Below are 11,126 nucleotides of genomic sequence, written 5' to 3'. Positions count from 1 at the left end.
CCACTGCGCATGCACGAAGCGTGCTTTGTGAATGGTCCAGAGGCGGGGGAATGAACTTCTGTGGGACCTCACCACAGTGAGGTCTCCTGGAAGTGGGAATATGTACCTGCTCCCCCCTCGAAAGGTGTCAAATGTGGCAACGGAGAGGGGGAGGAAGCAAACAAACTGAGCTTCTCCTTTTGGGTGGAGCTTTGCTTTAAGGAGGGGGTAGGTGTCAGAACAGCAGACGTGCTTTTCAAGGGTGAAGGCCTGCTTTAATTTACGGTGTGCCTTTATTTTTAGGACAGTGCTACAACACTGACAGTATTGGAGATTTATTCTACCTAATAACTACAGTTTTATAGAGGGAAGCTTTACTCTGGGTAAGGTGGTTCCTCCTCACAGACCACTGCTCCCCTTCACAGCCGCACTTGCCGCCAATTACTCTGAGCATGCGCAGTTCACTTTGATTGCGGTTCCTATGGAAACTCTCCCGCTTGCTTACGAGGTCCTACGAGAGTAGCCGAACACGTGGCCGCGCCCTCCGATGACGTCATCTCCGGTCAGGCGAGTGAGGATTCGGAATGTAAACTTCCTGTTTGGCGACAGAAACCCGGAAGACGGAGAAGTAAAACACCGAGAGCGGGGAGGACGGACCCGGGGAAGATGAGTTGGTGAGTGGGCGGCCATACCTCTTCTACAGCTTCTGTGTGTGTGTTGTGTCCGGTGTCACCAGCTCTCTCTGCTTTCCGTGGGCAGTGCTAGGCTGTGGGTGGAAGGGACTTGTCTGTGGAAGTGTCACTTGTCACAGTCTATCGTTTTCCATTCAGTTGTGGCTCAGTCGTCTTAGTTATTGGCTTTATCTTTATTATGGTGGCCAATCAAGCTGTGATAATTATCTCTTCCCATAGGAATAATCAATCTCTAGTTGATAATCCATACTATCAATGTGCCAGGCCTGGGGGGAGTGAATTTCGATCGATTACTCAGTTATTACTCTAAGTTATCAATCCTCTGCTCTGTTTGTAATCTCAAAATCTGATCAATCGAAATACAACCGTCTTCATAATCCAAAAATATCAGTGCTGCGGATCGATGTGAAATAATTGATCGTTTTTTTCCCCACCCTGGCTGATCGACTTGGTTTGACTCTGAGTCTAAGGCCGGTTCACACTGATACATACCTCCCAACTGTCCCTGATTTCGAGGGACTGTCCCTGATTTGGAGCAATGTCCCTCTGTCCCTCATTCTCCTCATTCTCCTCATTTGTCCCTCATTTTGGTCTGAACTATACAGATGTATATAAAATGCACTTTTTATCTATCAAAAAGTGTTTCCCAGCACTAAACCTTTCATCTGATTTCTAAATTGCTGCATTTGTAAATTCCAAAAGCCAATATAAAGAAATAGTAGTGGGAAAAAAAGCACTTGTGGGTTCAACCAATCTTATTTTTGTGTACATTTCTCCTTTAAGGGGGCGTGGCAAGGGGTGTGTCCTATGCCTGCATACTTTTGCTGACAGGTGTCCCTCATTCCCATCTCAGAAAGTTGGGAGGTATCCTGATACAGTGCAGGAACTGCAGAGATTCCCACACTGCATCAGAATCGCAGGCAGTTCACACTGTGCTCTGTGAACGGCTATGGTAGGGTTGCCACATCATCGCTTTAATCCAGGACACATTAATTACACAGGTTCTGTGGCTGATTAAGGTGGTAATTAAACTCACTTGGTGCCTTATCTGCATTAAATCAGCTACAGAACCTGTGTAATTAATAGGCGTCCTGGATTAAAGGGATGATGTGGCAACCCTAGGCTGCAGGTGTCAATATAAAGTTAAAGTGGTTGTAAACCCATTACAACCACTTTAATTTACAGGTAAGCCTAGATTAAGGCTTACCTGTAGGTGCAAGAAATATCTCCCAATTCTAAAAGGTTTAGGAGATATTTGCAGAAATAGCGGCACTGATGTCTATGGCGCAGGCGCACTGAGCGTGCCGTTTCTAAGGGCGACCATGCTGTTAGTGGCAGCACCCGTGTGCATGCGCGGGAGTGACGTCATCGCAGCTTCTGCCAGTCACAGCGCCGGAGGCGCGATACCCGGAAAAGATGGTGGTGTCGGAGGAGGCGACTGAAGGCCGCTGCGGGGGCTTCAATCTCGGATAAGTAATTCAAAATGAGCTAGTATGCATACTAGCTCATTATGCCTTTGCCTTGCATGTTGTTTTTTTTATTTTATTAACGAGAGGGTTTACTTCCTCTTTAATGACACCCCTAAATCTTTTCACAGAATGCAGTGCAAACTATGGAATCCGATCGTATTGGTCGAAATACCCATCCGATCCGATTCCAGTGCAGACAAAAAAAGGGTCCTGTATGTTTTTTGGTGCGAATTGAGTCCTACGTTATGTATGGTTCAATTCGCACCGCTCTGAATTCGCATGTCATTTGTACAGGAATCCAGTCTAAATTGGTTGGAATGAGAAGTCATGGCTATTCGGTTGTTTGTAGATTAGAACGTTTTTATTGAATTGAAAATGGATTAAGTGGCAAAAAATTTAAGTAAAAAGCGTGTCGCCACCATAAGACCCCATACACACTATTATTCTGCAGATTTTTGTCTTCAGATTTACCAAAACCATGTAGTACAAGGGCCTGCCTGATTGCATACAAATTGAAACGCTTAAGGTTTGACCTCATATTATATAGTTTTGGTAAATCTGAAGACAAAAATCCTGCAGAAAAATCTAATAGTGTGTTTGGGGTCTAAGGCTGAGCATGCACTATACAATTTGATTGTACAATCTGGGAGGGAAAGGGTTAAACACTAGGGGGCGATCAAGGGGTTAACTGTGTTCCCTCAGTGTGTTCTAACTTTAGGGGGGGATGGGCTACCACTGACATGACAGAGATAGATGTTCCTAGTGACAGGGAACAGAAGATCTCTGTCATGTTACTAGGCAGGTAAACGTGGAAAAATCTGCACTACCCCCTCTATGATCAAAAAGACTAATCTGCAAAAAAAGTGCCACCATGTGCAAAAAAGTGCAACTATTCTTAGAAAGTATATAGTGAATAATAAGAGAGATACCTCATAAAAACACAAACAAGATATATATTCATTTTATCAGTATGACTGGTGCTGCATTTAACAGTTTGGCCGGAATGTACAGCCAAAGGGAAAAATGTCAAAAATAAGGTACAAATGCGCAACCTTTTATGTGCAAATAAAGGTGCAAGTGAATAAACTTAATTAACTTAAAATGTTCAGTGTGATACAACAAAGGACACACAAACAAAGTCCAATAAATGGTGGCTGAAAGCACAGCTAACTTTTGATCAGAAGTATGTGTAAAAAAGGCACTCTTCGTCTCGAATCTGCAGAAATGGTGTATAAAGAGGCCGCTTATCGGATCTGTCATAAAGGCTCAGTGAGTCTCCACAGGGCTCCACAGTAACCGATCATTTCTGCTCTAATCCGATCTTCCTCCACCAAAGGCGTCTGGACCAAGTGCATGCGATCGTGCCACGGACAGGATTACTCCCAACAAATGGAAATCACTCCCAGCACAGGACGTATTGTAGAAGGGTATGGTAGGGGGAAGAAATAAAAAGCTTCTTGGTGCAGTATATCAAAGATAAACGTCCCTTTATTTTGATATTCAGGGTACTGACATCCAAACAAACATTTTCCAAGTAGTAAAACAGTTTGAAAAACACTGCTGTCATCCAGCCGCGGCTCGAGCCAGTCAGCTGGGGGCGTAGTGACGTCAGTGTTGCTCCGCCCGACACTGCGTTTCTCCATACGAAGCTTCGTTACTAGGCAGAACAGGGAAATGCCTTGTTTACATGGACAATTTCCTGTTCTGCCTCACCTCGCCGTGATCGCGGGCCGCCAGCAGACATCGAGTCCACCCGCTATACTGCTTTTGCGAACTGATGTACAGGTACATCAGTTTGCGCAGGAGTGCCATTCTACCGATGTATATCGGCTTGGGCCGGTCGGCAAGCAGTTAAATGCATTTTTGGCAGGAAAAAAATACACTTTAATGAATTTTAAAAAAAAAATTGCGAAAATCGTGATCTTTATTCTAAGCAAAAAAATTGTGATTCTCATTTTAGCCAGAATCGTACAGCTCTAACATATAAATACTTCCAAAAATAATCTGGTGTTGGTGCATCCCTTATCTAGCGGTTTCATATAATGTGTCTCCAGTCTTTGACAATTTCCTAAGGCATGGTCCCAGTTTTCAACAATTCTAGTCTGTTGACAATCTGACAAGTCCTATATGTTGGCAGTCTTTAACCGTCTCTTATTGCATGTCTGCAGTCTCTGTAACATTCCATTTTATATGCGGCTCTTTGGGGATGTCAGGGGCCCCCCATATCAAGAAAGTTGACCACCACTGCTTTAAACCGATGCACAACTAATAAGTGGTCCGGATCAGAAATCATTTTGTTGGAATGTTTCTTTTGGGCAGCTAAGGAAGGCCTTTATGAATTAAAGTGTTTGTTACCCCAACACTTCATATTCCTGATATGTTCCTGCTGTACCATGTACTTGTATGAGAAAGTATCCTGTTCTCTTTGAATTGCTTCCTTTATGTGAAATCCCTGGTGTTCCCGACAGTCCCCTTGCTTTCCTATTTAAAACTGGCCACACTAAGCAGGAGAACACAGGTGTGGTCGGTTCTTTAGCTGTGCTGGGAGCTCAGCCTGCACTCCTCCAATGATCAGACTTGTCCTGACACGCCCCCGCTGCACAACCATTTACTGGGAAGCTCAGTGTACTTCTGCTTCTCCTTCCCCCAGCTCATATACAGCTGAGAACAGAGGGAATGCAATCACTTCTTTTTATTATTTCTTTCATATCTATACAAAATTGTTTTTCCTTTTCATTTCTATTTTAAACTGAATGGGTTCTTCTACAAGTTGATCGTTTTACATTCACTTTAAGCTGTAAAATTCGTTTTATTTCCATATTGTTTTATGGCTATGTAGAATCTGAGGGCTGCATATGTGCACAATCGGCGGTCCAGAAGGTGTTCTCCCTTTTTCTGTTTTCAGTTCTGCCTTTTGGACAGTCTTTAAAAGAGAAGTAAAGGATTTAATTTTTTTTAGAATCATACTTGCCTAAGTGGATGCAGCATGGGTTCAATGCTGCATCTGTACCCCAGCACCTCCACACTGAGAACACCAACACATCGCTCAGTTTTCAGAGCTCCATGAGCGGAGAGCTGTAGACTGTCAGTCACAGCTTTCATCTATTCTCCCTCCTCGCTCATTGGAGCGCTGAGCTGTGGGGGGGGGGGGCGGGGCGGGGCAGCTCAGGCGCTCAGCGGCTCTCTTGAGAGGCTGAGCTGGGTGTCAGTCCAGGCACCTGGTAGAGCTGCGCAATTGATCGTTATCTCGATTCAACCCCCCTGACGATCTCCAATGCAGAGTTTGCCGATTTATTTTATATAACAAGTGGAGAGACTTTATCTGCTCACTCGGCTATCAAAAGATCCGTCTGCAAAGTTTTTTTTAACAGGAAACATTGTAACTAATGTTTCCTTCTTGGATCAAAGGGTATAAACGTCTTTGTGTAAAGAAAAAAAATCTGGGCAGTCTGCCAAGTTTGTAACATGAAACATTGTAAATAACTTCCTTCTTATAGCAAACTTCTGTTTGTAAATGCAGGAAGTTTAACCATTTAAAGTCCAAATCTTTTTCTGACACTTGCTTCTTAAAGGGTTACTAAAGGAATTTTTTTTTTCTTTAAAATAACAAACATGTTATACCTACCTCCACTGTGCAGTTCATTTTGCACAGAGTGCCCCCGATCCACGTCTTCTGGGGTCCCTCGGCGGCTGTCTCTGGTCCTCCCCGCAATTACTCGCCACAGTCATGCGAGAGCTCACATGGTGGTCAGTAATTGCGGGCGTGCTCCCGTGATACAGCAAGAGGCTATGGCCGCTCGCTGTATCGTTCGGGCCCACGTTTAACTGGATGTGATTGACAGCAGCGCCAGCCAATAGCTGCGCTGCTCTCAATCCATCCCCTCTAGCCAATCAGCGGCCAGGCTGAGCGGCGAAGAGAATCTCGGGACCGCGCTGGACTTTTGAGGGGTCAGGTAAGTATAACGGGGGCTTGGGGTGGGGGGATGGCAGCATCCGATGTTTTTTCACCTTAATGCATAGATTGCATTAAGGTGAAAAACATTTTTTCTTTACAACTCCTTTAAGTTAAAATCAATATTTATTGCTAGAAAATTACTTGGAACCCCCAAAAATTATATATATTTTTGCAGGGATCCTAGGGAATAAAATGGCAATTGCTGCAATATTTTATGTCACACTGTATTTGCCCAGTGGTCTTTCAATGCAATTTTTTGGGAAAAAATACACTTCAATGAATAAAAAATGTAAACTAAACAGTAAAGTTAGCCCAATTTTTTGTTTTAATGTGAAAGATGATGTTACACGGCGAGAATCGTGATCTATCTTCTAGGCAAAAAAAAAATCATGATTCTCATTTTAGCCAGAATTGTGCAGCTCTAGCACCTGGCGGATCCAGACTTTGTCGGGTTGATGCAGTGCCTGGACTGACATCTGTGATGTCAACAGAGAGTGGACTTCAGCCCGCTCTCTGCTGCAGACGGGTGACAGGAATGCAAAATAAACTGCACTTCTGTGATCCATAGGGAGAGGTACAACCCAACAAGCTTTGGCTGGGCTTCTCTTTTAACCACTAAAAGACCAGTCGTCGCAGTTGTGCTGTGGCAGGTTGGCTCTCCTGGGCGGATCGCCATCATTGTACTTCAACTAGGAGGCGCGACACTGGAACCGATGCACGTGGCGGGCAGCCTGTCGTCGGCCACCCGCGTTCGCTCTTGAGTGACAGAACAGGGATCTGTCAATGTAAACGGACAGATCCCGTTCTGTCAGGAGCTGATGATAGACATATCGTCTGTACCTAGTGATTAGGAACTGCGATCTGTCTCCTCCCCCAGTCACTACACTGCCCCCACAGTTAGAAACGCCTCCCTAGGGAACACTTAACCCCTTTCCTGCTAGTGACATTTACACAGTAATCGGTGCATTTTTATAGCACTGATTGCTGCATAAATGTCAATGGTCCCTAAAATGTGTCAGAAGTGTCCGATCATCTGTCCGCTTAATCCCCTGTTTTGTAGACTTTTATGCAAACCAATCGATATATACGCTTTATTGCGTTTTTTTTGTTTTTTTTGTTTTTTACATATTGTCTTAAATCTAGACTGATGAAGAAATATGTTTTTTTTTATAAAAATATATATATATATATATATATATATATATATATATATATATATATATATATATATATATATATATATATATATTATTATATTCTAGCAAACAATAAAAACCGAAGAGGTGATTAAATACCACCAAAAGAAAGCTCTATTTGTGGGGGAAAAAGGACAGCGCTTTTTTGCAAAAAATAGCCTGGTCGTTAAGGGGGCATTTCCTTCTGGTCCTTAAGTGGTTAACATATTTTCATGTTCCTTCCATCCCCTTTAAGGACGGGTTCACACTGGTGCAACACAAACGCTCCGACATTGGGAGCTCATGTCGCATGGCGTGTGAAAATAGCATTTCCTCCGTCTGCAGAAACGGAGCATAGCGGGCATGGATGAGATCGGGTAGTGGATGTTCATCCACTGACACCCGCTATCCCATAGGGTTACATGTATGTCCCTTTTTTCATACGTATACGGATGGATAAAAAAATGGACATACGGTCCGCCCGTGTGAAAGGGCCCTTACCAGTATGCCTTTATTGTAAGTAAACTGAAAGGGACCCTTACTTTCCCCACACTAGTATCTGTAAGACCAGGAATAGCTGCTTCCATCATCCATTCACACATGTCTGTTGCTTCCTGGACTCCCGTGCAAAGGAGCTTGGCTTGTCTTCTGGTCTTTAGCTTACTGTTCTTGTTTGTGTCAATGTGTTTTTTGTCCATAGACTGTGATGTCTAGTGCAGCCTGCCTGTTTTCTCCATCTGATTGTGTTACATTAGGAGTCTGGTGATTGACAGGTGTGAATAGCTGTGTAAAGCTGGCACTAATGAGTGACACATGCATCGGTTGCCAGGATATTAACACTTCGCAGTTTTTACAGAGTATTATCATAATATACCAACACAGCTTTAGATAGAAAGGTGAAATAGTCTATTTTAAAGAAGTACAGCCAAGGCTCGTTTGGCTGTATTTCTTCTACTGATCACAGGAGTGCAGTTCATTCTGCCTCTTTTCAGCTGACAGCGGGCTGAAGCCAGTTCAGGCTTGGGAAGGATCGTGACCATATGGTCGGGATCTGCTCACATGTCTGGACAGGCCCCATGTCTCCAGCTGTCAGCGGGCTGCTCAGAGCCTGAGCCTGTCGCTCCAGTGCCCTCTACAGCCCAGCGCTCCAGTGAGGGAGCTCTGTGAACCGAATGATCGCTCGGGACAGATGCAGGATTGGTCCGATGCTGCATTCAGCTAGGTAAGTATGATTTAAAAAAAAAAAAAAAAGCAAATCCCATACTTCTCTTTAAAACACTTCTATACCGGGCGTTTTCTGGAACATTTTTTGTTTTACAAGCTTAAATTTGTATTTTTTGCTAGAAAATTACTCAGAACCCTCCAACATTATATATGTTTTTTTTTTTTTAGCAGAGACCCTAGGGAATAAAATGGCAGTCGTTGCAACTTTGTATGTCACACAGCATTTGCGCACCAATTTTTCAAACAGTAAAGTTAGCCCAATTTATTATTTTTTGTATAATGTGAAAGATGTTACGCCGAGTAAATCGATGCCTAACGCGCTTTAAAATTGTGCACACTTGTGGAATGTCCCCAAACTTTGGTACTTAAAAATCTCCATAGATGACACTTTAATTTTTTCTTTTTAGAGTTACAGCGGAGGACTTGGGGTTTAGTTGTTGCTCTCGTTCTAACGCACGTAGCTATACCTCACATGTGATTTGGGGGGCACTTTAAATGTATTTTTTTTATTTAATTGTTAAGACCCCTTTCACGGTGAGGTAGTTTTCAGGCATTTTGGCACTAGAAATGGCACCTGAAAACGTCCTCACATCACATTTATTGCAATGGGTGCTTTCACACCCGGGCAGTGCGCTTGCAGGACGATAAAAAAAAGTCCTGCAAGCAGCATCCTTGGGGCGGTTTGGGAGCAACGCTCTGCTGCCCGCCGCTGACAGAGCATGCATCAAACGCCGTGCGGGACAGGGACAGGTCTGACCAATATCGGTAAGTTTCTGACCGATACCGATTATTACATGGTACTTCTGGGTATGGGAAGCATATAACTCTGCCCTCCTCCTTCCACAAAAAAGTCCTTAGAGCTTTTGTCTTGTGATGCCAGTCTACCTGTTCTAGTTCCGGGACACTGCCAATATGGGGTTTGTACATTCTCCCCATATTTACATACATACAGTATCTCCCCTGAGAGTTTGTTTCTTTGTTTCTTTCAACAATCCAGAGATGTATATGTACACAAATAACTTTGACATACCAGGGCATTACATAGGCATTACATAGAGGCTTTTAGGTTAAAGTAGGCAAAACTTCTTCTTTTATCTTATTTTTTTAAATTTTGGATAGCGTAAGGGAGGGTTATAACCCCTGTTAGATATTTTTTTTTTATTTTGCCATCTGTGCTCCATTGAGGAGATTTTCCTTCACTTCCTGTAAAATAGTCAAACAGGAAGTGAGATCCCTGCATATTAAAGGAGTAGTAATGACAGAAGTTTTATTTTTTTTATCTTAATGCATTCTGTAGTGTAAATTGTCAGTACGCTATACACATGTAATTTTTGTGCTACATTTATACAACTGCTACTGATTACACATTACACATTATTGATTTTTGCCCCCTGAATGAATCATTTGTGCAGTGGCGATGTATGCGCAGAATGATCTAGCCCAGGCATGTCCAAAGTCCGGCCCGTGGGCCAATCGCGGCCCGCGTTCCAGTTTCAAACGGCCTGCCTGGTAATTTGGACATGTATAGCTTTTGTGGCCCCCCCCGAGCGCCACAAAAGATATACATGCTGCCTGCCTTGGCGGGGACAGTGAGGAGGCGGCACAAGTGCCGTACATACAGGTGAATTTCCTGTTTGCACGATGGCCTCTGTAATAAGTCCCGTCTCCTGCGTTGCCATTGGAGGACAGTTCTGTCCATCACAGGAGGCGGGACTTTGTATTAAAGAGGCCACAGAGAAAACAGATTCTGCTGTATGTAATCTGTTGGCATTCGTCCCACCCCCTTCCTGTTCCATCCGAGGTTGCAGATGGGCATCAATCAGGCTGCATTCATGGCAACGGTGGGTCTGCAGATGGGCACTGATTAGGCTGCATTCATGGGCACTGACCCTTATTTTGCTTCACAGTCCTTTATTTAAAATTTTTAGTTTTTTTTTCTGAAACTTTCCTCTTAAAGTGAAAGGTGCGTGTTATAAGCCGATAAATATGGTATAGCCAAATAACACGCCTGAGCTCATCTCTTCACCACAAACGGCCACAAAGGCAGGAGAACACTTGTTGGGCCGTGTATTAGTGCTCAGACAAATTTTTATGGTCGGGCAAAATGGTCGGCCCTCACGCACGTTCACGCTATCAAATCTGGCCCTCTTTCAAAAAAGTTTGGACACCCCTGATCTAGCTGATTCTAAGACAACAGTTTTGTTTCTCTTGGGATAATGGTTTTACATATAAGCACCCCTTTCAGGGTTAAATGGTTTGACTCAGTCCTGTAACTGCTACATCTGCAGGACAGCTTGCTTTGTTGAAAAACAGACTTGTTGGTCAGATCCACCAGAAATAAAGGTAAAAAGCCTAAAAAAGAAAACGAATGCAGCCATCACATCTAAGAATTGGTAAGCTGCAATATAATAAATATTGATTTTGGGTTTAATCCCACAGGGCTCGACAAATTCTATATGCCAGGTCGCCATTGCGACTAGAAATTGTGACCTAGTGGCTGGGCTTTTGTTAGCCCATTCCCAGGCATAAGCAATCACTATTGCCCAATGCACCAGACATGTAGTGTCGGGCAGCTGGTTGCCTACTACAGACAGCTAGTCCTGGAAGGCCCCCTTTATTGATGTCCTCCTAG

The 11,126-nt window shown here is 43.6% G+C and overlaps 1 protein-coding gene across 1 annotated transcript in view; it reads left to right on the top strand.

The window, feature by feature from the left end:
* Positions 1 to 521: 521 nt before the first annotated feature.
* BIN3 (bridging integrator 3) overlaps positions 522 to 11,126 on the top strand; it is a 55,939-nt gene continuing 45,334 nt past the window's right edge. Inside the window, exon 1 of the mRNA XM_040346167.1 lies at positions 522 to 653. Within this exon, the coding sequence (XP_040202101.1) occupies positions 646 to 653 (8 nt within the window). The 5' untranslated portion in view covers positions 522 to 645. The remainder of the gene's footprint in view (positions 654 to 11,126) is intronic.

The sequence above is a fragment of the Rana temporaria genome, chromosome 3, assembly GCF_905171775.1.
Source record: "Rana temporaria chromosome 3, aRanTem1.1, whole genome shotgun sequence".
Lineage (NCBI taxonomy): Eukaryota > Metazoa > Chordata > Amphibia > Anura > Ranidae > Rana > Rana temporaria.
Note: the sequence above shows the minus strand (reverse complement) of the source record. Positions and strands in the feature narration are given on the sequence as shown.